The sequence below is a fragment of the Haematobia irritans genome, chromosome 2 (assembly GCF_050003625.1).
Source record: "Haematobia irritans isolate KBUSLIRL chromosome 2, ASM5000362v1, whole genome shotgun sequence".
Classification (NCBI taxonomy): Eukaryota; Metazoa; Arthropoda; class Insecta; order Diptera; family Muscidae; genus Haematobia; species Haematobia irritans.
In genome coordinates this window covers 96,720,761-96,745,638 of record NC_134398.1, presented here as the reverse complement: position 1 = coordinate 96,745,638, position 24,878 = coordinate 96,720,761, and the positions used below count along the sequence as shown (strand labels likewise).

Sequence of the window (24,878 nt, the reverse complement as noted above, 5' to 3'; positions counted from 1 at the left end):
CTGTTGGTATGCCCCTGGCTATCTGCAAGTTCATGCAGCGTGAGAAGGCTGTTATGATGGCAAATGTTCGATGGAAGAATTGCAAGGGCTGTAATGACACCAAGCAAATATGGCCTCTTTTAACTTAAACCGCACACTAGATATGCTAGTGTTCTCGAGACGTCAGATATCACTCCTGATATCTGCTATAACGGGTCGCTACCTGATAGGAGATTTTGCAAAAACTATAGGCGCGAAGTATAATGACTATTGTATGAGCTGTCATGATGCGGAGGAAAAGGAATCAATTAAACACGTCTTGTGTGAGTGTCCTGCATTTCGTGTAAAGCGCAAGCAACTTTTAGGAGCATATAGCTTCAGATTACTGGCGGATCTGGAAAAAGTTAACTTAAGCAGTCTGCTAATGTTTTTGGAACAAATGGTTGGTTCAACAAAGAAAAATAATCAAGAAGGTTCAGCGATTAAAACTAGAAGTGCCCACATGTAATAGGTACTTTTAGTTAATGTGGTATCACAATGGACTGAATAGTCTAAGTGAGCCTGAATCTTAATCGGGCTGCCACTTTCACCTAACCTTACCTACATCAATAACAACTACTTGTGTCAAGTTTCAAGTCGACAGCTCTTTTCGTTCGGAAGTTAGCGTGATTTCAACAGGCGGACGGACGGACAAGCTTAGATCGACTCAGAATTTCACCACGACCCAGAATATATATACTTTATGGGGTCTTAGAGCAATATTTCGATGTGTTACAAACGGAATGACAAAGTTAATATACACCCCATCCTATGGTGGAGGGCATAAAAAGTTAGTGAAAATGTAATTATTCTATTTTGGCAAAATATATTTAAGAAAATATAATATTACTTGCATTTAGAGAAAACTTCTTTTGACAGATGAAAACGTCTTTTAAATCTATGGATATTTAAAACACAATTAGTTAAAAGCACTCACTTCAAAATAGAATCACTGTACTTCAGGCAGTGCTAAAGGATTGCTTTTGTCACGAATATTTTTCCTTAAAAAAATATTTATGCCTTTAGGAAGGTAGGAAATTGTCTACTGAGGAGATCAAACCACTTACGGTGTTAGTTTCATACTTTTCGTTTATCGAACCAAACGCGTATACGACAAGTATTGACATAGCAATAAAATGCAAATAAAAATAAATTAAGTGCACGAAAATGTAATTATTATTCTATTTTGGCAAAATACATTTAAGAAAATATAATATTACTTGCATTTAGAGAAACGGATCAAAGAAAGGAATGCTCTGTAGCCGCTTCAAAAAAACTTATTTTTTCAAGAACATATTTAAAAGCTTCTTTTGACAGATGAAAACGTCTTTTAAATCTATGGATGTTAAAAACACAATTAGTTAAAAGCACTCACTTCAAAATAGAATCACTTACTCTACTTCAGGCAATGTTAAAGGACTGTTTTTGTCACGAATATTTTTCCTTATTAATGCCACTTTGTACTCATCCTCTGAATCCGAAGACGAGGAAACCAAAAAACACTTGGATTCATAATATATTTTAACACACAAAAACAATATAAATATCTCGGATATAACATTATTTCATAACAAAAAATTATTTTGAAATTCTACTCTTTTCCAATTTCTTATTACCATATGTTTACAGCAATGCAAGAAAAGTAGTAGACAAAATAAATTACACCCAAAGAAATTTGTTAGTAGGGACAGCAGAAAAGTCTGCTGAAAAAGGGACAGCAATCACTGTTTGCTGAAATAGCAAACATTTGTTGCTATTTGTTAAGCTCGATTACACTAAAACATGTTTTATTTTGGCTAAAACAAGTAAAAATTTCAACTTAGGAGCTAACCCAATATAATTAAAACAATATTTTATGAATATGTATAGTATTTGGCAAAAAATCTGAATATTTATCGGATTGAGGCTAACAGCAAACAAAATGTTTGCTGATCGTATTTAGGAGCTTGTAAGTATATTACTGTGCAAAAATATACAAAAATTACTTTTGGTTCTTAAATATGCTTTGAGGAAACATTTATAACCTAAACATTTTATAAATTGTTGTTCATTAGGCCCTGCAGTACAAAAATATAACAGCAAACATCGACTGCTGTTTTTAGCAGACTTTTTCCTATGAGTGTACGATCGAATGCGGTGATCCAAATATTTAATGCGATCGAAATGTTTCTCTATACGAAAGAGAACTCGATGACGAATGCAGTGATTTGGCCCCAGGTCGAAACATACGACTCTTTACCTTTCGTGAAATATAAATTTTCAATAACAACCCCATTCTTCTTCCCAATAAGAATTTGGAAATACCACTCCATAATGATTATTTTTTAAGTGGAATATAAACAATAAAGTTATTATTATGGGAGATATACCTAGATTAAGTTCATGGTAGGGCTAGTTGCAAATGTTTTGAACAGCACTGTATCTGTCATATATTCCATATACCAGTTAAGAACTTAAATGCTGACAATTTTTCAGTTAAAGCTAACCGGGGAAAATATATTTGCAATTTACTTTCTGTTAACTGGCAGTTAAAGCCACGTGAAAATGGCCCTAAATGTTTGTCTTCGGCTGTTTTATGTGTGACGATTTTTTAACGAATTTTATGTGACGACATGACAATCTTGTCGAAAAATCGTGTATGTTCACATGAAAGACTTGCGGGGGATTGTTCCCGTAGGGATTATTCTGCATGCAACTTTTTACCTCACAGATGGGAAAACTTTGCACAGAAATTTTTTTAGAGGAATCTTTCATATTTGCAAAACGAATGTTTTAAAACCGAAGTAAATCATTTATTTCAAATCTGTCATATGTTTTCTAAATGCTTCGTAAGTATTGGATGATGAAATAGCACGAAAGCCTTTTTAAAAACAAAATTTAAAAATGTATCACAAATTGACCAAGATTTTCCTTCCTCTTGTTGCTAAAAATTGGTGGTTGTTTTAAAGCAGCTGATTTTATGTAAGTTCGAAATGACGGTGTTTCAAGATTTTGAGAAAGCGCATTGAATTTTTTTTAATTGCGAAAAAATATGTTATTGCTTGTTAATTATCAACGAATTTTGTATGAATACGATTAGTCTTACATTTTAAATAAAAACAAACTACTTTTTGAAGCAAATAAAATAAATGATCAACTTGGCAACCCTATGCCTGAGTAGACGCGTTTATTTTGTATCAGCTGGCCGTCATTAATTTTTCATTTTTTGCAAGCTAATGGTTTAGAGTCTGAGTACTGTCTTTTGAAAATTTTGGAGTTTAACATTATTCCTGTACCAGCAAATTGAAGTTTTTTCCTAAATCATAAAGAATTGCTGTAAATTTTGCCTTCAACTGATGCTGTTGGATTGGTTGGTGCGGTTTGCTTGTTCTTGTTTCTGTGGCTGCGAGTATATGTGCATTGCTGAATTCCAATAGGCCGCCATTTTTGGTTGAAAAAAATAAAAAAGGGAAAAAGTTAAGATGCCGTCGAAAAATCAATGTGGTTCCTGTAATATTAATGTTACAAAGACATCAGGTGGAATTCTCTGCAAAATATGCAACCGCTGGTTTCATGTCGAGTGTGTTGATATTGGCGATGGTGGAATTGCTGCGTTAAAAGAACACAAGAGCCTGTCTTTTGTTTGTTGTAGCTGTTTGAGTGGTGCCACTGGAACTAATGATAAATCATTACATGATGAGGTAGCTCTTCTTCATTCTAAATTGGATGATTTATTAAAAAAAAGATAATGACACTCGTTTTATGATGAAGCAAATATTATCTGAATTGGTTGCAGAGTTCAAACAAGAAATGACATCTTGCATAAAAGATATGAAAGTGGACATCTTGGAATGTAGTAATTCTATTAAGCGTGTGGAGTCTAATACTACAAAAAAGAATGAATATTTTGAAATCCAAAACTACGTCATTTTTAAAAAGATGAACCGAGGGGACATTATCATCAAAGGCTTGCCTAATGGTTTGGCGAATGAGCAACTTCTAAAAATGGTCAGTGACCTAGGCAAACACTTCAAGGTAATAGTTTCACCGTAGCTTATTTGTAATGTTCAGTATATAAATAATGGAAAAGCAGTATTAGTGAAACTTAGCTCTTTTTTGGTGCGTGATGCCATTCTAAATGGGTATTTCAGATCCATCAAAATATCGCCACTTATGGTTTCTGATATTTTATCTGATCCGTCTGCCAACCTGCTTAGGAGTCGTGTTTTTCTCAATGAACATTATCCACCGATTGCTGGTAAATTGAATGCTCTTTGTATGCGGCTTAGAAAGGATAAGAAGGTCAACAAGTTTAGAGTGAAGAATGCTGATAAACCTTATGCTGAACTGACATTGTTGGATGGTTCTGAAGTCAAATATGATTTCGAGGAGTGTGAAAGGCTGCTTATGAAAAATCATGGTTCCTGATATGTTTTTCATATTTTTTTATTTCGTTTTTTTTTGGTATGTTAAAAAAAAGAAACTAGATACTTAAAGAACTAAATTTTTCTTTATCCTTCTCTTATTGTACTCTGTGAGATTTATTGAATCATTTCTCCTACTTTTGTACTTCTCTATTCCCTTAATTTGAGTATGTCACTCTTGTTTTTTTCTCTTTCTATAGTCTCTTAATATAAGTGTTTATACTTTGTATATATTTCTATACTTTACTATGCTATACTATGTATCTATATTTCTCTCACTTTATGCCATCATCTTTTCTTTTGTACTTCTATATTCTAGATTCATTGTACTTAAATTATTTTTTTTTTTTTTCTTATATTGTATACTTACTTGATCTCTCGGGCTTGGCCAACTGATAGAATTGTACTTATATATGAATTTATTGCTGTACTTAATGATTATTTTACATTCTTTACTTTTTAATTACACATGGTTCCCTACCATAAAACAATCTGATTTTCTCCATGTCACTTAATGATAACTTGGGTCCAGTGGTTAGTGGGAATACTTACTTGAAAGCGGTGCTTGAACCTTTTAGGGGTCAATTTCTAATGGGTCACTGGAATTGTCGGAGTATTGCCAATAAGATGGATGAGATTAGGCTGCTAATGAGGGAGCGCATTCTTGATATTTTTGCAGTTTCTGAGTCCTGGCTTAATATGAATATTGCAGATAATGCAGTGGCTATTAGTGGTTACAAGATTTTACGCAATGATCGCTGTTCTAGGGGAGGCGGTGTTTGTTTTTACGTTTCGAGAAAGATAAAGGCAAGGGTAGTGTTTAAGATGTCTGACTTTTCTTATGAATCCTTATTTATTGAGGTGAGTCTAAATGGGTCTAAACTAGTGTTGGGTGTTGTATATTTGCCGCATGGTGATTTGGACTCATGCCCACCATGGTATACTCTCTGAATACTCTAACATAATACTGGTTGGGGATTTTAACTGTAATCTATTCGATCCGATCAAGTCAAATATTATGCGTTCATTTTGTACACGTTGCAATCTGTCAATCGTGCATAATTCTAGACCTACGCATTTCAACGTGTCCAGGAATTCCACTTCGTTGCTTGATGTTTTCCTTGTGAGTAGTACTGGATGGACGACAACTTATCATGATCAGGTGCAGTCTCCTGCTTTATCCGATCATGCTTTGATATTTGGATCTTTCCATATGAATGTTGACCGTATACGTGAAACTATTGAATATCGGGATTTTAATCGTGTGGACTGGGGAGGTATGAGCTTATATCTTGCGGAATGCGATTTGTCTCTAGTCTACGACGTTTTTGATGTTGATTCCAAATGTACTTTTCTATGTAATCTCCTTGATGACCTGCTCTCTTTTGTACCTGTGTTGAGGAGGACAGTTAGTGTTGGGAGTGACACGTGGATGGATTCGAGTGAGATTGTCTATGCTCTATCGATGAGAGATCTGGCTTTCTCTACTTTCAAATTGGACCGTTCTCCGGATAATTGGAGATCCTTTTGCAAATTGAGAAATAGATCTAAATCCGTTATTCGTAGGCATAAAAGAAGGCACTTTGCGAAGCTTTTTAGGAATAAGTCTCCGAGGGAGGTTTGGAGGATTTTGAGGTCATCAGGATGTGTTGCTGACGAGGTGTATATGGATGACATTGACGTTGAATCTCTAAATTCATTTTTTGTTGGCAATGCGCCACCAGTTTTGGATTTTGATTTTGCTGGTTGTCAAGACGCTCTTGACTCTTTTTCTTTTAGATGTGTGGATGAATGGGAAGTCTTGGTGGCTTTACAGAAGATTAAGTCAAAGTCGGTTGGCGTTGACAATATTCCAATTCACTTCATTAAGATGGTTTTTCCGTATGTGTCTAATGTTATAGTACATGTTATAAATTCAATTTTTATGACTTCTGTCTTTCCTTCTTCGTGGAAGCCGGCGCGTGTAGTTGCTCTGCCTAAGTCACGGAAGGTGGAAAGTCTGAGCGATTACAGACCTATTTCTATCCTACCTGCCTTGTCCAAAGTTATGGAACATTTGATAAAGGATCAGATACTTGGAAGTGGAACTGTGCGTTTTAGTGACGATCAGTATGCGTTTCGTCAGGGGTACAATACAACAACTTTGCTTCTTCGGATGACTGATGCTATTCGTGAGAAACTTAATGTGAATAAGTTGTGTACTTTGATTTCCCTTGATTTATCTAAGGCGTTCAATTCGGTAAATTATGGGCGAATGATCTCCACACTTATTAACCATTTTAAATTTTCCATATCTGCATGTATGCTTATTTTTTCATATTTAAAGGGTAGAACCCAATTTGTTACGTCCAATGGTTTATCGTCGTCCATGCTCGAACTTCACTCTGGGGTTCCTCAGGGCTCGGTCTTGGGGCCTCTTTTATTTGTTTTGTATGTAGATGGGCTTCAGAGGCTGTTACGTTCTTGCGATTGTGAGTCCTTCATTTATGCAGATGATGTTTTTCTTGTTTTTAGTGGTGATCGTTCGGCCCCTGATTTATTAGAGGAAACTATGAATAGAACTTTGCGGTGTGTATTGTCATGGACTAATGATAATTTTCTATCCATAAACTCATCGAAGTCTAAGGCGATTATGTTTGGCTCTTCGGACCATAGTTTTCCCGATTTAATTGTGTCTCTAGGAGGTGAAAATATTCAGTTTGTGGACAGACACAAATGTCTTGGTGTGGTGTTTGATTCTTCTCTTAATTTTAGACATCACATTGATGCTGTATGTGGTCGTGTGTGGAGTGGTTTGAGAAGGTTGTACTCAACTAATATTTACTTGCCCAGATCCGTGAGACGTGGGATAGCTTATAGTATGCTGATGTCTCAGGTTATGTATGGTCTCGAAGTGTACTCTGGCACGATTGAAAGGTATATGTTCTCTATAAAAAGACTTGTGAATTCCATTGTCCGTTTTGTGTATAGGGTTCGAAGGTATGAACACATATCTGGCCATGTGAAGGACTTCTTGGGATGTAGTATTGAGGACTTTGTGAGATATCGTTTGCTATATACCTTTTATAAAATAGTTAGGGATGGTAGACCTCATGAACTGTGTAGGACTTTTGTGTTTAGTAGGCCGACACGCAATCCGCAGATTTGTGTGCCACTCATTCGTAGTTCGGTGTTTATGAGGTCATTTGTTGTCAGGGTTGCCAGGTGTTGGAATTTTCTGCCTTTTGACCTACGTATTTTCTCCCATAGTAATAATGTGTTTCGTCGTAAAATCTTGTATCATTTTTATAATTATTCCTATCCTTAGGTTTGCTATATAGTCATTCGCAATTTTCTGATGGTTTACATCTTATTATAATCATTATATTGAATGGTCTTATTAATGTGTGATTGCCACTACCTGAACTGGACTTCGTAATTATCAGTTTTATAATTAACGGTTTGTTTATCATATTTTACTTTGTTTTTATGGTTGGGGACCATTAAATTAAATTAAATTAAATTAAATTGAATTATTTTTGTATTATTATATAAGTTTTTATTATTATTTAGAGTAAGATTTATTATCATTGAATATTACATATTGTTGCTCAGGATTTATATGCAGTTTTTTTGGCCATACGGCTTTTTGTATTATATATGTTCAATAAATAAATAAATAAATAAATAAATAAAATAAAATAAAAATAAATGAAAACAATATTTTGGATCCCAGAATTGCCATAAACGATTGGGCAACATTACTTCTGCAAAGCGTCACACGCAAGAGTCAGTCAAGTATAATAAACTGCGTTAAGAGTTCTCGCCGTCGGTAGAAAAACATTTTACTTTACAAAATTATTTGTTTTATTTAGTAAAAAAGCATAAAGGCCGGTACTCTGTTCGGTTTTCGCGTTGAAACTCCATACAAAACCAAAAAATGCGAAAAATTTGCGAAATTTTTTCCATTTGTGATACTTTGTTTTTTCGTGTTGAAAAACTGACGTTTATAGCACGGCGCCATTTGCAATGTGAATTAAGAAATAATTTATTTATTAAAAACTATTTGTGCGTGTTTATAAAACAAACACGGACCATATTTTTGTTCCGAAACTATACAAAGGATCAAAGGAATAGCAGATCAATTGCCCAAGGAAAAATAAAATGTTATTTTGTAAAAACAAGCAACAACCACCAACTTAATCCAATATCGCTCCCTGTAAAATAGCGCTCCAAGCTACCTAAAAAAACGCCGCTTTCTATGTGCGAAATAATGGTTTCCATAAAATTTTTTCGCAAGAATGAACATTGTTACGAGCCGCTTGGCGCTGGAGATGCTTGTTTTGGCCAGCTAACTCAACCGGACTCCCTTTGGTGTGAGTACATCCCGACTCCAGCCTAACGACCGTACCAATAAAAATAAACGGACTGCATTTACTCTACCGAACATCACCCCGAGATGAAGGAAGATGGAATCCTCCAATTGCCCACCCAACCATGGTCATATACACGCCCTGGATAACAATTTCTCTTATGACCCCTGATGACCCAACCGCTAGTACCCCTATTCTGCCATACTAACCACCCTTATACAACCACTTTTAACCAGTCATGTTAAGTCTACACATTTCAGTATATAATCATTATAATTTTATTTCTTTAAAACTTATAGACTAAATAAAAAATATCTATAATATGAGATTTATAGTTTTTTTTTTTTATCTACCAACGAAATATTTGGAAACAAAACAAAAGGTATAAAAAAAAGATGAAATTATACTCACAAAAAAAATTAAAACCTAACTTTTCCCTAACTTACTCAGAACCCTCAAATAGTATTTCCAACCCGCTATAAACCACGAGTACACAAAAAAAAAATATATATTTAAATCCCAGAAACTTTTCCCTCAACCTACCCTAATGAGCTCGTTAGGAAAGTATATTTTCTACGAGAGAAATGGGAAACTAATTTTAAATTGCACTCTTTGGAGGATTCTTTACACGAATAATAATAATAAAACAAAACATAAAAAAAAATAAATAAGATAATCAAAATATATATATATATATAGAACCAAACAAAACTAAAATAAACATGTAATACTACATAAACTTAAAAACTAAGGTCTTAAAAGTTTCAATTGCTTTGATTCACCAAAACCGGAGATGGATTTTTGTCTTTCTTTCTTTTACTTATAGTTGCGCCTAAAACCGATTTTTGGCTAATAAATATATATTGGTCTCCACTTATTCGCCTTGCTTTGGCAACACACTCTCGTCACCGTACACTCTGTTAATAAACAGTAATGTAAATTTCAGTGGAGCTTTTAATTTTATTTCGGGCCATCAACCCCACAGCGCAATTTTAGCATGGACAATTTATCGTTTGCACCGCCACCTGTTGCAATTGGCTTATATTGCCCCAACCAGGTGACTCCAAAATAAGAGAATCTCAATTGTGGGTGTTGAGCTACACTACACAGGGTAGCTCGAACTGGCTATTTCGAAGTGGTCGTTTCCTTAGGGCGGTTCAGACCACTTGACGCAGCATTCAACAAAACGATGGTTTATACAAAAAAAATCTTGGAACTATTTTCCTACCTTACAGCAGCTGAAGGAACTGGTCCTCTGTACCAAATCCTGATGTATTTTATCCTCTGCCTCGCGGTAGATTTATTTTCCAAAGATTTTCCTATAAAAACATTCCACTTATCAGACACAATGCACTTTTTCTTCCTTTCTTCTCACAAGTACTCACATCAACAAAGGCCCACAAGCACATTTAATGACCCTTTCGGAATCGCAATGCTACCCCATGTTTGCCCATCCGACATAGATACCACTGAAGTGCTATTGAAGGTACGTCCTAATGGAAGGTAAAACTACCAGACACTCAGATCGTACTCAACCGGATAGATAACATCAGCCCATTGTGGTAGACGTTATCCTCGGCCGCAATCCCGCCAGGTCCCCTAATGTTTCCTTCCTTTAGTCTTTTACAGCTCTCACGTCATTTCCTCCGCAACAAAACTCCAGGGTTGGTGAACTAGTTCTGGCCGAGACTGGTGTGCGGCTTACACCGAAAAGAAAAATTAGGAACCTAACTAAGAAAATACCATTCCATCACCATATTCTGCTAACCTTCTGTACAGAGTATTTAGTCTTTCCCAACGTGGGGAACTCCCACGCCCTGAGATCCAGCCGGGCATTGCTATATTAGGGAAGTATTGTCATCAATATTCGTAGATCACGATACTTTGTGTGTATTTCTTTTTTTTTCCCAGGTCCCCCGCCACCTAAAACCTAGGATTCATCTTCCGGACACAAAAAGGTCCCTAGAGAATATATAATGAACACCGCCAGCCGATCATTCGTACCTAAAGTTGTAAGTACTTGTTCCCTTGTTACACCTTGAGTAATATTAGAAGCACCACACGGAACTATCGCGAATTCGGTTAAACATGAGGACAAACTTTTAGAAAAAAAATTTCATGAATCTAAACTTCCCATATAAGCCGAATTTCAAAAAAAAAATATATATATCTGGAACTCAAATAAAAAATTAGAATAAAACAAGTATATACGGCCGTAAGTTCGGCCAGGCCGAAATTATGTACCCTCCACCATGGATTGAGTAGGGACTTCTACTAAAGGCTGTCATCCACAATCGAATTACTTGGGTTGCGATAACACTTGCCGATGGCAAGGTATCGTAAAACTTTTTAACACTGTTTTCTAAATTGTAAGTTAGCCCATACGGGGTATATATTAAACAAAAAAAGGCCGATTAAATACGTATATAATCTAGTTTGACAAAATTTTCTATAGAAATAAAATTTTGACAAAATTTTCTATAGAAATAAAAATTTGACAAAATTTTCTATAGAAATAAAAACTTGACAAAATTTTCTATAGAAATAAAATGTTGACAAAATTTTCTGTGGAAGTAAAATGTTGACAAAATTTTCTATAGCAATACAATTTTGACAAAAATTTCTATAGAAATAAAATGTTGACAAAATTTTGTATAGAAATGAAATTTTGACAAAATTTTGTATAGAAATAAAATGTTGACAAATTTTCTACAGAAATATTTTTTTTACAAAATTTTCTATAGAAATAAAATTTTGACAAACATTTCTATAGAAATAAACTTTTGACAAAACTTTCTATAGAAATGAAATTTTAACAAAACTTTCTATAGCAATAACATTTGACAAAATTTTCTATGGAAATAAAGTTTTGGTAGATTACAAAATTTTCTATAGAAATAAAATTTTGACAAAATTTTCTATGGAAATAAAGTTTTGACAAACATTTGTATAGAAATAAACTTTTGACAAAACTTTCTATAGAAATGAAATTTTGACAAAACTTTCTATAGTAATAAAATTTGACAAAATTTTCTATGGAAATAAAGTTTTGGTAGATTATTTTTGGCGATATGGATCAATTTTTATGTAATAAGTCATCGGCAGTAATAACTAAAGACCGATATGGACCAATTTTTACATGGCTGTTAGAGGCCATATATTGACAAAATGTACCAAATTTCAACCGTATCGGATGACTTTTGCTCCTCCGGACGTCAAATCTGGGGACGGTTTATATGGGAACTATATATAATTATGGACCGATATGGACCAATTTTTGCATGGTTGTTAGAGACCATATACTAACACCATGTACCAAATTTCAACTGGATCGGATGAATTTTGCTCTTCCAAGAGGCTCCGGAGGTCAAATCTGGGGATCGGTTTATATGGGGGCTATATATAATTATGGACCGATATGGACCAATTTTTGCATGATTGGTAAAAACCGTATACTAAGACCACGTACTAAATTTCAACCGGATCGGATGAATTTTGCTCCTCCAAGAGGCTCCGGTGGTCAAATCTGGGGATCGGTTTATATGGGAGCTATATATAATTATGGACCGATATGGACCAATTTTTGCATGGTTGTTAGAGGCCGTATACTAACATCAGGTACCAAATTTCAACCGGATCGGATGAATTTTGCCCCTCCAAAAGTCTCCGGAGATCAAATATGGGGATCGGTTTATATGGGGGCTATATATAATTATGGACCGATATGGACCAATTTTTGCATGGTTGTTAGATACCATATACTAACATCAGGTACCAAATTTCAATCGGATCGGATGAATTTTGCCCCTCCAAGAGGCTCCGGAGGTTAAATCTGGGGATCGGTTTATATGGGGGCTATATATAATTATGGACCGATATGGACCAATTTGTGCATGGTTGTTAGAGACCGTATACTAAGACCACGTACCAAATTTCAACCGGATCGGATGAATTTTGCTGCTCCGGGAGGCTCCCCAAGCCAAATTTGGGGATCGGTTTATATGGGGGCTATACGTAAACGTGGTCCGATATGGCCCATTTTCAATACCATCCGACCTACATCAATAACAACTATTTGTGCCAAGTTTCAAGTCGATAGCTTGTTTCGTTCGGAAGTTAGCGTGATTTCCACAGACGGACGGACAGCCGGACAGACGGACAGACGGACGGACGGACGGACGGACATGCTTAGATCGACTCAGAATTTCACCACGACCCAGAATATATATACTTTATGGGGTCTTAGAGCAATATTTCGATGTGTTACAAACGGAATGACAAAGTTAATATACCCCCATCCTATGGTGGAGGGTATAAAAAAAATCCTACACTTAAAAAAAAAACTAGAAAATTATAGTGATTTCAAAATGAAAGACAATCTGGATTACTTTCACAAATCTCATCTCAAACAGACTGTAACATACACGTCTGTTCTTTTGTAACACTGAAGAAAGTTTATTAAACCTATTTCTTGTAGTTATTTAACAAAATTGCAAAATAATGCTCACCCCAAAAAAACTCGGAAGGACGAATGAACTCAGATATCCCCTGAATTCTATTAAAATATTGCTCGGTGTCGCTATGCTATAGAGTCCGAATATAAATATAAAAAAACATAATCACATAGACAGTAAATAGGAGGTAAATATCACAGCTTAGCAGACATATAACAAAAAAATTGGAAACGTTCGCCTGTAGATGGCTGTATCTGTATTGTAGTATGCTTTAGTGTAAACCTTCCCTTTAGCTTGTAACGTTAGACTAACTAGCTGTAAGTAATTGTAAGTTATCGTTATCGTTGTATAGTAAGCTGTCATTAGTTATAAGCTATCATGTCATCGATGTAAGTTTTCAGTTTTTTTGTTTGAAGAAGTCAGAAAGGAGACCAATAAAAAGAAAACTAAACTACAAACACAGCCTACTATCTATAAAAAAACAATAAATATCACTACAGAATTTCAGAAGTGGGCCTACCTATAATAAAGAAAGTGAACACTCGACAGTAAAAAAGAAAAAGAAATAATTGTTGAATAAAATGGAGTGTCTGGACAAACTTCCATTGCAGCGTTGTAGTTGGTGTGTACAAAGTTGAACATTTCCTCTGAGGGCACAAAAAGACAGCTTATCCTACGCTTAAAAGATGTAGCTGAGGATGAAGTTAATAATGTTATAAAATGCGTAGAGGAAAATTTAATCGAAAGCCTAGGTATTGTCACACAACAACAACAACAGTGGATGGAAAATATACAGGTACATCGAAATGATGGCAACGAAAATGTGGTGAACAACAACGAATATATGCCGGGTAACGGTAGTTCAAAAATCGAACAAAATCATACCGACACCAAAGAAGGCGATGAAAATATTCAGACAACAACAATTTTATGGCTGAGAACGGTTCATCGATCAAAGCAAAATGTGATGAACAAAATTCAAACCAACCCAAAGCAAACACACAAACAAATGAAATGCTAGAAACAACTGAAGCCATCAACCCTCACACTTGTGTGATCGAGCCTGTCGACGCCGTCGGCAGTGGTATGCTATCAGCAGCAGAGGCAATTTTAAGAGAAAAAGAAATAGCTCTACTTAAAAGAGAAATTGAAATACTGAAACGAGAGCACGATGTACTGCGTAAAGAAAATCAAATGTTAAAAATGATGGGTCAACAAAATGAAGTTTCTTTTGAAGGTGTTTCTCTTAGTTTGCTCAGTAATTTCATAGCAGAATTTGACGGTACGTCAGATGGTAATTTTTGGGTAACACAGTTGAAAGATATTAAGAAAACATACAGACTCAACGATTATGTATTCCGTGCGCTGTTTGCAACAAAATTAGTTGGAAAAGCACAATTGTGGTTGCATACGAGGCGCAACGCACCAGAGGAACACATAGATGAATTGTTGCAAAATTTTTGTGTGACGTTTGGTACGAAGGAGTCAAAGCTAGAGACTCGACGCAAGTTTGAGCAGCGTAAGTGGCGCTTTGGAGAAACATTTAACGAGTACTACGACGAAAAAATCATGCTAGCAAGTAAATTGCAACTTGAGGAGGATGAATTGTTGGAATATTTGGTCGACGGAATTTCAAATATACAGATTAAGACGCAAGCATCAATGCAACAGCATAGAACCACCACAGATTTGCTGAAGTCGTTGGCAAATGTTAAACTGCCCAAACAGACATCGAGTGGACAACAAAAAATCGAGTCGACTACTACTGTGGCTGGAGTACGCTGCTACAACTGCAACAGCATAGGCCACTATGCTGCTGACTGCAATAAACCAAGGCGGCTGCCTGGTACATGTTATGCGTGTGGGGCAACAGGTCATACAGTTTCTGGCTGCGAGCTCAACAAAAAGAAGAAGATGTCGGAGGAAGAAAATAATTATGTAAGATATTTTAATTTTAGTGTAGACCGTAATTTTAATTTTAAGTTTTCTTTAGAATGCCTGATAGACTCTGGAAGCCCGGTCAGCCTAATTAGAAGAGATGTTGTTCCAAATGAATTTAAAATTTTTGATTTTCAATCTTCTTCATTTTATGGTCTAAATCACTCACCATTACAAATTGAAGGAAAATGTTTATGTTTTATTGAATTAAATAAAAATGTTTTTGAAATTGAATTGATCGTGGTTAATGAAGAATCTATGAAGCATTCGATTTTACTGGGAAGAGATTTTTTTATCGAAGTCAAATGCAAAAATTCTTATCGGCGAAGAAAGTATGCCAACGGAAATACGTAGCTATGATAATACAGACTTTGATAAAATGATTATGCCAATTGAAATATGTTCCGGTATGGAGGAAATTGATTTTAGGTTTGAATATGGTGTACCACAAAATGTTAGGAACAATACAGAGGAGATTTTTAGGAAAACATATTTAAATATGCAGCGTCCACTTGAACCAGATACAAGGGTTGAAATGAAATTGAGCGTTGAGAATATTAAACCATTTAATTGTCCACCTCGCAGACTTTCTTACAGTGAAAAACAAGCCTTACAGGAAATATTAGATGATCTTTTAGAAAAAGGAGTGATTCAAGCTAGTGAATCCGAGTTTACGTCCCCAATCGTTTTGGTTAAAAAGAAAACCGGTGAGCTTAGAATGTGCGTCGATTACAGGAACTTGAACAAATTTACAGGGAAAAATAATTATCCGATTCCATTGATTGATGATTTGTTGGAGACAATGAACAACAAAATTGTTTTTACAAAGTTAGATCTTAGAAATGGGTTTTTTCACGTTCACATGAGCGAAGAGTCGGTGAAATACACGTCGTTTATTACACATTGGTCTTAAAAATGCACCGTCAGTTTTTCAAATGTTTATAAACAAAGTTTTTTCGGACTTGGTAAGACAAGGGAAAGTAATTATATACTTAGATGATATTATGATAGCTACAGAAAGTGTCCATGAACATTTAGAAATCTTTGAAGAAGTAATGAAAAGGGTGGTGAATAACAAATTAGAGTTGCGTCTTGACAAATGTGAATTTTTAAGAAGTAGTATTAGGTATCTTGGATATACTATTGATGCATCAGGCATTCGAGCAGATGAAAAAGGTTTAGAAGTTATTAGAAATTTTCCCCTTCCGGACAAAGTTCACAAAATGCGGAGCTTTTTGGGTTTATGCTCTTATTTTAGAAGATTTATTAAAGATTTTTCACTAATAGCAAAACCTTTATATGATCTAACGAAGAAAGATAAAAAATTCGAGATAGGGAACATCGAATTACAGGCTTTTGAAACGTTGAAATGTAAACTTTTAGAATCCCCAGTATTAGCATTGTTTGATCCTTGTGCGTTAGGGTTTGGGGCAATTTTGATACAGAAAAAGGGAGATGGGAAATGGCATTTCCCATCTCCAAAAGATCCACAGAGTCCGAATCGAGATTTCATAGCTATGAACTTGAGACTCTGGCCATTATATACGCATTAAGGCGATTTCGTGTATATTTACACGGCAGAAATTTTAAGATTATTACGGACTGCAATTCATTAATGTTAACATTGAATAAGAAAGAATTAAATCCAAGAATAGCTAGATGGGCATTGGAGATGCAAAACTTTGATTACACTGTTGAGCATCGTTCGGGGAAACGCATGCAACATGTCGATGCTTTGAGTAGATGTCAGGAAATAATGTTGATCGAAACAAACACATTCGAAGAGAATTTGGTGATATGTCAAAACAGGGACCCAAATATACGACGTTTGAAAGAGACGTTACAAGATAAAGAGCATAAACTTTACGAGATGAGAAACGATATTGTGTACAAAAAGTTACAGAAAGATAAATTGAAATTTTATGTTCCTTGTATTATACAGGTACCATGATGAGATGGGTCATGTCGGTATTAACAAAGTTACGGAGTTGATAGAGAAAAGTCATTGGTTTCCGCAACTTAAGATTAAAGTAAAGAGACTTGTGGAAAACTGTTTAAAATGCATAGCATTTTCTGATAAAAGTGGTAAAAAAGAGGGATTCTTACATAATATTCCAAAACCTGACAAACCTTTTGAAATGTTACACATAGATCATTATGGCCCTATACACGGCAACGATACAAGAAAACATATTTTTCTCATAGTAGATGCGTGTTCTAAATTTGTGAAGTTATATCCAACTAGGACAACAGCTACAAAGGAAGTAATTAAAGCACTTAAGGAATATTTTAGATATTATAGCAAACCGAAATATATAGTTTCGGATAGGGGTACAAGTTTCACTTCCAATGAATTTACAAGTTTTATGGAAGAAAATGACGTTAGGCATATCTGTATCGCAACAGGGTCTCCGCAGGCGAATGGACAAGTTGAAAGAATAAACCGGAGTTTAGGTCCGATGATTTCGAAACTAAGAGACCCGCACAATACTTCAACTTGGGACGAAATTCTAAATACAGTCGAGTTTACTCTAAATAATACAACTAATAGAACTATAAATGAACATCCAAGTGTTATGTTGTTTGGGGTCAATCAGAAAGGGAAAATTTTAGACAAGGTGAGGGAAAATATTATGGAGGAAAAGTACAGAGATGTTGCAAATATTAGAAAGAGAGCTAGAGAAAACGAAATAAAAGCTCAAAAATACAATACAGACTTAGTTAACCAGAAACGTAGAAATGCAGCTACCTATAGAGAAGGCGACTATATAATGATAAGGAACTTTGACAGTAATGCTGGTGTTGCAAGAAAGTTAATCCCCAAATTTAAGGGTCCTTATAAAATATCGAAAGTTCTAAGAAACGATAGGTATGTCGTAGAGGATGTAGATGGATTCCAACAGACCCAACGACCCTATAAAGGTGTATGGGCTGTTCAAAACATTAAACGTTGGTTTCACAAAGATAAAGGTAACTCGTGAGTAATAGTGATGCTTAGTTACGGATACGGATCGGGGGATCCTTTTAGTCAGGAAGGCCGAATTGTAGTATGCTTTAGTGTAAACCTTCCCTTTAGCTTGTAACGTTAGACTAACTAGCTGTAAGTAATTGTAAGTTTTCGTTATCGTTGTATAGTAAGCTGTCATTAGTTATAAGCTATCATGTCATCGATGTAAGTTTTCAGTTTTTTTGTTTGAAGAAGTCAGAAAGGAGACCAATAAAAAGAAAACTAAACTACAAACACAGCCTACTATCTATAAAAAAAACAATAAATATCACTACAGTATACTTATGCGACTATCTAATAGGACATACACTGAAAAAAAAAAACTATTGCGTTTACTATACTATTATTGCACTCAGTATCACAGTTATTCCAACTACGAGTTACAGTTTTATATTCTTGCTATGATATACGCCCACTGGCTTGCCGTCAAGTGACTCTATCTCGTACATGTTATTTCCTATCGGCCTTATAATCCGACATCTTATAAACTTCCGACAAAACTTAGAATTCCTATTTTTCCCAAAATCACTTAGAATCCTGTTCTTTCGGTATACCTCCTGTCCAGGGACCAATTTCAAAATCCTCGCTCTCTGGTTATACCTAGCAGCGCTTCGCACATACGCCTGATGCATGTTACCTTTAATCTTCTCTCGTAATGCATCCATCCTGTCACTATGTTTCCCAGCGGTGATCTGATGGTCCGTAAGTGACCCCAATTTACGGGCTAATTTGTAATCAGCGCCGTTCGTAAACATGTGAAAACCAAAAAGAGCGAAAAATGGTGTTAACCCCGTTGCCGAATGCACCGAATTCCTCAAGGCGCATTCCACTTCTGACAGATATGCATCCCAATCTCGATGGTCCTCCTTGAGGTACGTTCTAATAGCTGTCAGAACTGACTGATTTGCCCTTTCGGATGCATTAGACTGCGGGGAACACACAGCCGTTTTCACGTGTTTAATGCCATAAGCCTCCAACATCCTCTCAAACCCTTTCGCCACAAATTGGGACCCATTATCACTATGGATTACCTCTGGTACTCCAAATTTGTGAAATACTTCCGTAGTTAAGAACTCTATAACATTATTCGTAGTGGCATCTTTCATCGCCTTCAGAAATAAAAATTTCGAAAAATGATTTTTCGATCTGGGACATTTACCAAGGAAATCAATATATAATTTCTGAAATGGGCGATCAGTTATAACCTCCTGTCCTATTTCAGGCATCATGTGTCGATTTGATGACTTACATTCCTTACAGACCTGGCATTTTCTTATATACTCTGTGACATCGTGTCTCATTCCTGGCCAGTAATAAAACCTTCTCAATCGTTCCAATGTTTTTGCTATCCCCCCATGAGCATTCATAGTACCCACATGGGACTTTTCTATCATCTCCGTGCTCAAATTATTCGGTATCCACAATCGCCATACATCATCATTCCCGTCTGTATTGTATCGAATCGAATTCCATTCTTTTATAAACTTTCCCATCAGACACTTTCAGATCGGCCAACCTTTCGGAATTTTGAGTAATGGTCTCGATTAGCTCCTTATAGTCTTCACCCTCAAATTCATCAGTATAATCCCGCATCAATTCGTCATTATCTATCGCCTCAACTTGGTGGCAAGGAACCCTGGATAACATGTCTGCTACAATATTATCGCTCCCCTTTCTGTGCTCAATTTGGAAATCGAATGCTTGGAGTTGTAATGACCATCTAGCCAATCTCCCGTTCAAGTCTTTTAAGCCCATTAGCCATTTTAGACTAGCATGATCCGTGATGACAGTGAATGGCATCAGTTCAACATACGGTCTAAATTTGTTGATGGCCATTACCGCTGCCAAGCATTCTTTTTCTGTGACAGTATATTTCCTCTGACATGAATTCAACTTTTGTGAATAAAAGGCTATAGGGTGTTCTTCCTGCTTATCATTCGTTTGGTACAAAACAGCCCCTATACCATAATCTGATGCGTCACATTGAATGACGAATCGCTTCGAAAAATCCGCATGACGTAAAACTGGTGCTGTAGTCAATGCCTTTTTCAATTTTTCGAATGATTCCTTGGCCTCGCTAGTAATCTCGAATTTTTTTGACTTCTTCAGGGTATCCGTAAGTGGCGCAGCTATTGTGGCAAAATCCTTAATGAACCGCCTATACCATCCAGCGGTTTCCAAGAATCGTCTAACTTCCCTCGGATTCCGTGGCAACCCAATATCCCTTATGGCTTGAACTTTCTCCGGGTCAGTCTTCAAATTGCCTCCTCCTATTATGAATCCCAAATACTTCAACTCCTGAAAACAAAACTGGGATTTTTTTAAACCTATTGTCAGCCCAGCCCTTTTCAAACAGTCGGCAACTTTCCCTAAAATTCGGATATGTTCATCAAACGTGCTAGATATAACCAAAAGGTCATCAAGGTAAATAAAAACGTTTTCCTTCAGAACCGGTGGGACAACCTTGTCCATAAGACGACAGAGACGCTGAGCCGCATTACAAAGGCCGAAGGGCATAACATTAAACTGATACAGCGGGCGTCCTGCTACAGTAAAAGCCGTATATGACTTACTATCCTCATCCAAGGGTATTTGCCAGAAGGCATATTTCAAATCTACGCTACTTATATAGTGTGTCTCATCAATTCTACTTAAAATCCCATCTATGTTCTGGAGAGGATACGCGTCCTTGACCGTCAGTTTATTCAATTTGCGGGAGTCCAGACAGAAACGATTCTTGCCTGGTTTCCTTACAACAGTAGTACGATTCGACCATGGGCTATCACTTTCCTCTATAACCCCGAGTTTCAACATAATATCTATCTCATTGTATACTATCTGTTGTACCGCCGGTGAGATCGGATAATATCGGTCTTTCACTGGGACAGCCCCCTCTACTAATTTAATTGAATGGGTTTCCATTGAAGTTCTCCCCAGGCCTTTTTCTTCTAAAGAATCAAACTCCTGAATAACTTTGTCTAATCTGTTTCTCTGTTCCTTTGTCAGTTCATGTGGTTTCATCTTGTACACTGTGTCCTTACTAATGCCGAAATCCTTGTCAATGATTTCCATATCAATTTCCTCAATCCCTACTACATCTGGGGCCAATTCGAAAACCCGCCAGAAATCTATTCCTAAATATTAGGCCTGTTCTAGGTCGGGACACATGTACATAGTAATAATATTTTCCTTATCTTTATATTTCACTGGCAACGAAACTTTCCCTAATACTCGATGCTGACGACCACTGGCTGTTTTTATATTTGCTAATACGGGTGAAATATCTAAATCTAATTGGCTAATAAATTCTCTACATCCCTTTCCAAGAAGACTTACAGAAGCTCCCGAATCGAGTAATCCTTTTACTTCATATCCTTTAATTATTACTTCTACATAAACCCTAGGATCTGATTCCAAAACTTCTGTTCTTCTTATCGCCTCAATGATCATTTTTCTAGTCTTCCTCTTCTGCGCAAATTTTTCCCTAATCTTCCTAATTCTACTTGAAACCTTATTGCTATCATTATTACTAAAAATTTCTTTCCTAATCTTATAATAATTTCTCTCTCTTATTTCTACAGGTATATAGTGCCTCATCCCGGCAGGAAAATTCATTTTCGCTCCTTCAACCTCTACTTCAAGTCCCTGACAGGATTCTCGGTTTGGCGATGGGTCCCTGCTACCCCTACACCCCGTCTCGAGTTTCCCGACAGCTGACATATTGGACACGCGGGTGTCGTCACATTCTGTTTGCCGCACTTATAGCAGAATAACGTACGTTTCTGTGACGGGCAATTCCTAAAATGATGTCCAACTACACGACAATTCCAGCACCCGTTAATAGATTGAGCTCTAAATGGATTCATGCCTATCTCCGCCACGTCGTTACCACTTCCTAAATCTACATCATCCTCGTCAAACTCGTCCTCCACATGAACTTCACTCACATATTTCACCGGACGCGTTGGTGGTGCTGATAGGATCTCCCGCTTAGGAAAATTTCTCTCAGCCTCATTGCACTCCATACGGAGCTGTTCTACGGTCGAGATCATCATGGGATACACAATTCGGCCTAAGCTTTCCCTCACATTACGCTTCAAAATTTTCACCATATCATCTTCTTGGATTGGCTGCAGCAACCGAGAACGCAATTGGCTCATAACGTGGAAAAATGCATCCACTGACTCCCCCGGTTGTTGCTTCCGGTCCGATAATTCCCGAAGTAACTCAAACGTGGACCTGACCGTTTGATATTGGTCAAACAGTGCCTGTCGTAATTCCGTCCAAGATGATGCCGTACAATCTCTTCCCAAGGGATGGCATACTGACTCTGCAGGCATTCCAACCTAAAGACAAAATCCTCTATGCTTATTTGTGAGGTATTTCCTGTAAAAATCAAACCAAACTTGTCAATCCTAATCTTTATTTGTCCATTTTCAGGAGCACTATTCGAACCATTCAAAATTCCATTAAAACCAACGCTTGGCACACTACCTGAAGGCCGAGATGGATTCGAAATACTAGCGGTACTCATTGGATTCCCAGGTAAATTCATGCCCTGTAGATACTGTCTACTCTCGTCCTGATGGTTTACAGGAGCTGCATTCGACCGCGACACTGTCCCATTTTGCCTACCAAGTTCCTTCATTGCGGCTGTCAATTCCTGAATTGATCTACGCACATCTCCCATTTCATCCTGAACCATTCTCCTAACTTCGTCCTCCAAACCCCTCTGTATGGCCAAGGCTTCACCTTGCACCATTTGCCTTACATCTGGTGCCAAATTTTCCTGCGAAGCTCCATTATTACCCCGCGCGGCAGCCTCCTGGTGAAATTGAACGTTTGGGACAGCGGTAGACACTCCTGGATTCATTATGGTACTCGATAGGTCATGTATGTGACTGGTGTTAGACATTTCATTCTCCATATTTCCTCTATCCTTTTTAAAAAATCTCCTTTTCTTCTGTGGGTAAACTACTCGCGTCGAATCATTCAAATACGACGAAAATGCTCTCTTTCTTTTAGCTTTGGACCTAGTCTCTACACGCCACCGTGGTGCAATGGTTAGCATGCCCGCCTTGCATACACAAGGTCGTGGGTTCGATTCCTTCTACGACCGAACACCAAAAAGTTTTTCAGCGGTGGATTATCCCACCTCAGTAATGATGGTGACATTTCTGAGGGTTACAAAGCTTCTCTAAGTGGTTTCACTGCAATGTGTAACGCCGTTCGGACTCGGCTATAAAAAGGAGGTCCCTTGTCATTGAGCTTAACATGGAATCGGGCAGCACTCAGTGATAAGAGAGAAGTTCACCACTGTGGTATCACAATGGACTGAATAGTCTAAGTGAGCCTGATACATCGGGCTGCCACATAACCTAACCTAACCTAGTCTCTACACTCATATCCTACTCTCGCGCTTTTTATATTCACCCACAGATCCGAACTTCCTCAAACCTTTTCTTCACAAACAATTCCGGCCAAAATTCACTTGTACGTTCGTTTCCTAAATCTTTTGTTTCAATTCATATACATAAAGGGTGGTTAGCATGACTGGGTATCTCACTGGGTATTTGATATTAACTATATTTTTTTTTTTCTTTTCAAGAATTCCCTGGGTGATGTATCGAAAAAAAAATAAAAACAAACAGATCATGAACTTCTGTCCATATGACACTTGGACTGTCTCCGACAACTCCCGGACAATATAACTTCATGGGTGATACAACATTGCCTATCACTTTCTAATACAGAATGGCTATCAACCTCAGCATATTGCTTCATATGGCATACTCGACTTAGATGATACAAAACAAACAATGGCACATTTATCATACATTTGGTGGACATTCATACTAAAACGCCAAAGCTATGATAAACTACCTTGAATTCAGACACAAAGAACATCCTAACACTAACTATCCTGACACTACGCTAGACATTCTAACAGCAGACTTACACATTCACTACATGCAACGGTTCAGAATATCTTCGCAGCAATGTACTCCTGTTACTACTTAGCTTGTTCCTTGTCCTATTTCTGGGCTATTTCCTCTTTAGTAGTTCTTCTTAGTGCTTCGATGACATACACTAATTACTAATTTTCCTCTTTTTCAGCCGGAGCTGTAAGCTTTCGTTTGGGCGCCATATTGTTACGAGCCGCTTGGCGCTGGAGATGCTTGTTTTGGCCAGCTAACTCAACCGGACTCCCTTTGGTGTGAGTACATCCCGACTCCAGCCTAACGACCGTACCAATAAAAATAAACGGACTGCATTTACTCTACCGAACATCACCCCGAGATAAAGGAAGATGGAATCCTCCAATTGCCCACCCAACCATGGTCATATACACTCCCTGGATAACAATTTCTCTTATGACCCCTGATGACCCAACCGCTAGTACCCCTATTCTGCCATACTAACCACCCTTATACAACCACTTTTAACCAGTCATGTTAAGTCTACACATTTCAGTATATAATCATTATAATTTTATTTCTTTAAAACTTATAGACTAAATAAAAAATATCGATAATATGAGATTTATAGTTTTTTTTTTTTATCTACCAACGAAATATTTGGAAACAAAACAAAAGGTATAAAAAAAAGATGAAATAATACTCACAAAAAAATTAAAACCTAACTTTTCCCTAACTTATTCAGAACCCTCAAATAGTATTTCCACCCCGAGTACACAAAAAAAAAT

At 36.8% G+C, this 24,878-nt stretch overlaps 1 protein-coding gene and 2 long non-coding RNA genes across 4 annotated transcripts in view; all 3 read left to right on the top strand.

Moving 5' to 3' along the window:
- The window catches only part of LOC142223388 (uncharacterized), a 232,889-nt gene that overhangs the window by 57,203 nt on the left and 150,808 nt on the right, over positions 1–24,878 (top strand). The gene's annotated exons all lie outside the window — the stretch shown is intronic.
- On the top strand, positions 10,168–10,620 carry LOC142225839 (uncharacterized). Its single transcript, XR_012719450.1, has 2 exons — positions 10,168–10,259; positions 10,393–10,620. It is a non-coding gene; the product is annotated as an uncharacterized LOC142225839 (long non-coding RNA).
- On the top strand, positions 13,492–24,712 carry LOC142225838 (uncharacterized). 2 transcript variants are annotated; one of them, XM_075295647.1, is made up of 4 exons: positions 13,492–15,165; positions 21,754–22,551; positions 22,613–22,717; positions 24,290–24,712. In XM_075295647.1, the coding sequence occupies exons 1-2, from the start codon at positions 14,158–14,160 to the stop codon at positions 21,943–21,945; spliced, it is 1,200 nt and encodes a 399-aa protein (XP_075151762.1). In that variant the 5' UTR covers positions 13,492–14,157; the 3' UTR covers positions 21,946–22,551; positions 22,613–22,717; positions 24,290–24,712. The 2 variants fall into 2 exon arrangements, with proteins under 2 accessions (XP_075151762.1, XP_075151763.1); XM_075295648.1 differs by lacking the exons at positions 21,754–22,551; positions 22,613–22,717; positions 24,290–24,712 and adding an exon at positions 15,221–15,399.

Bases quoted from the DNA above. Each gene is read 5' to 3' on its own strand.
- LOC142225838 (XM_075295647.1), top strand. From the start codon at position 14,158: ATGGCTGAGAACGGTTCATCGATCAAAGCAAAATGTGATGAACAAAAT. The intron at 15,166-21,753 runs GTAAGATATTTT...TTATTTCTACAG, and splicing joins CGGAGGAAGAAAATAATTAT to GTATATAGTGCCTCATCCCG.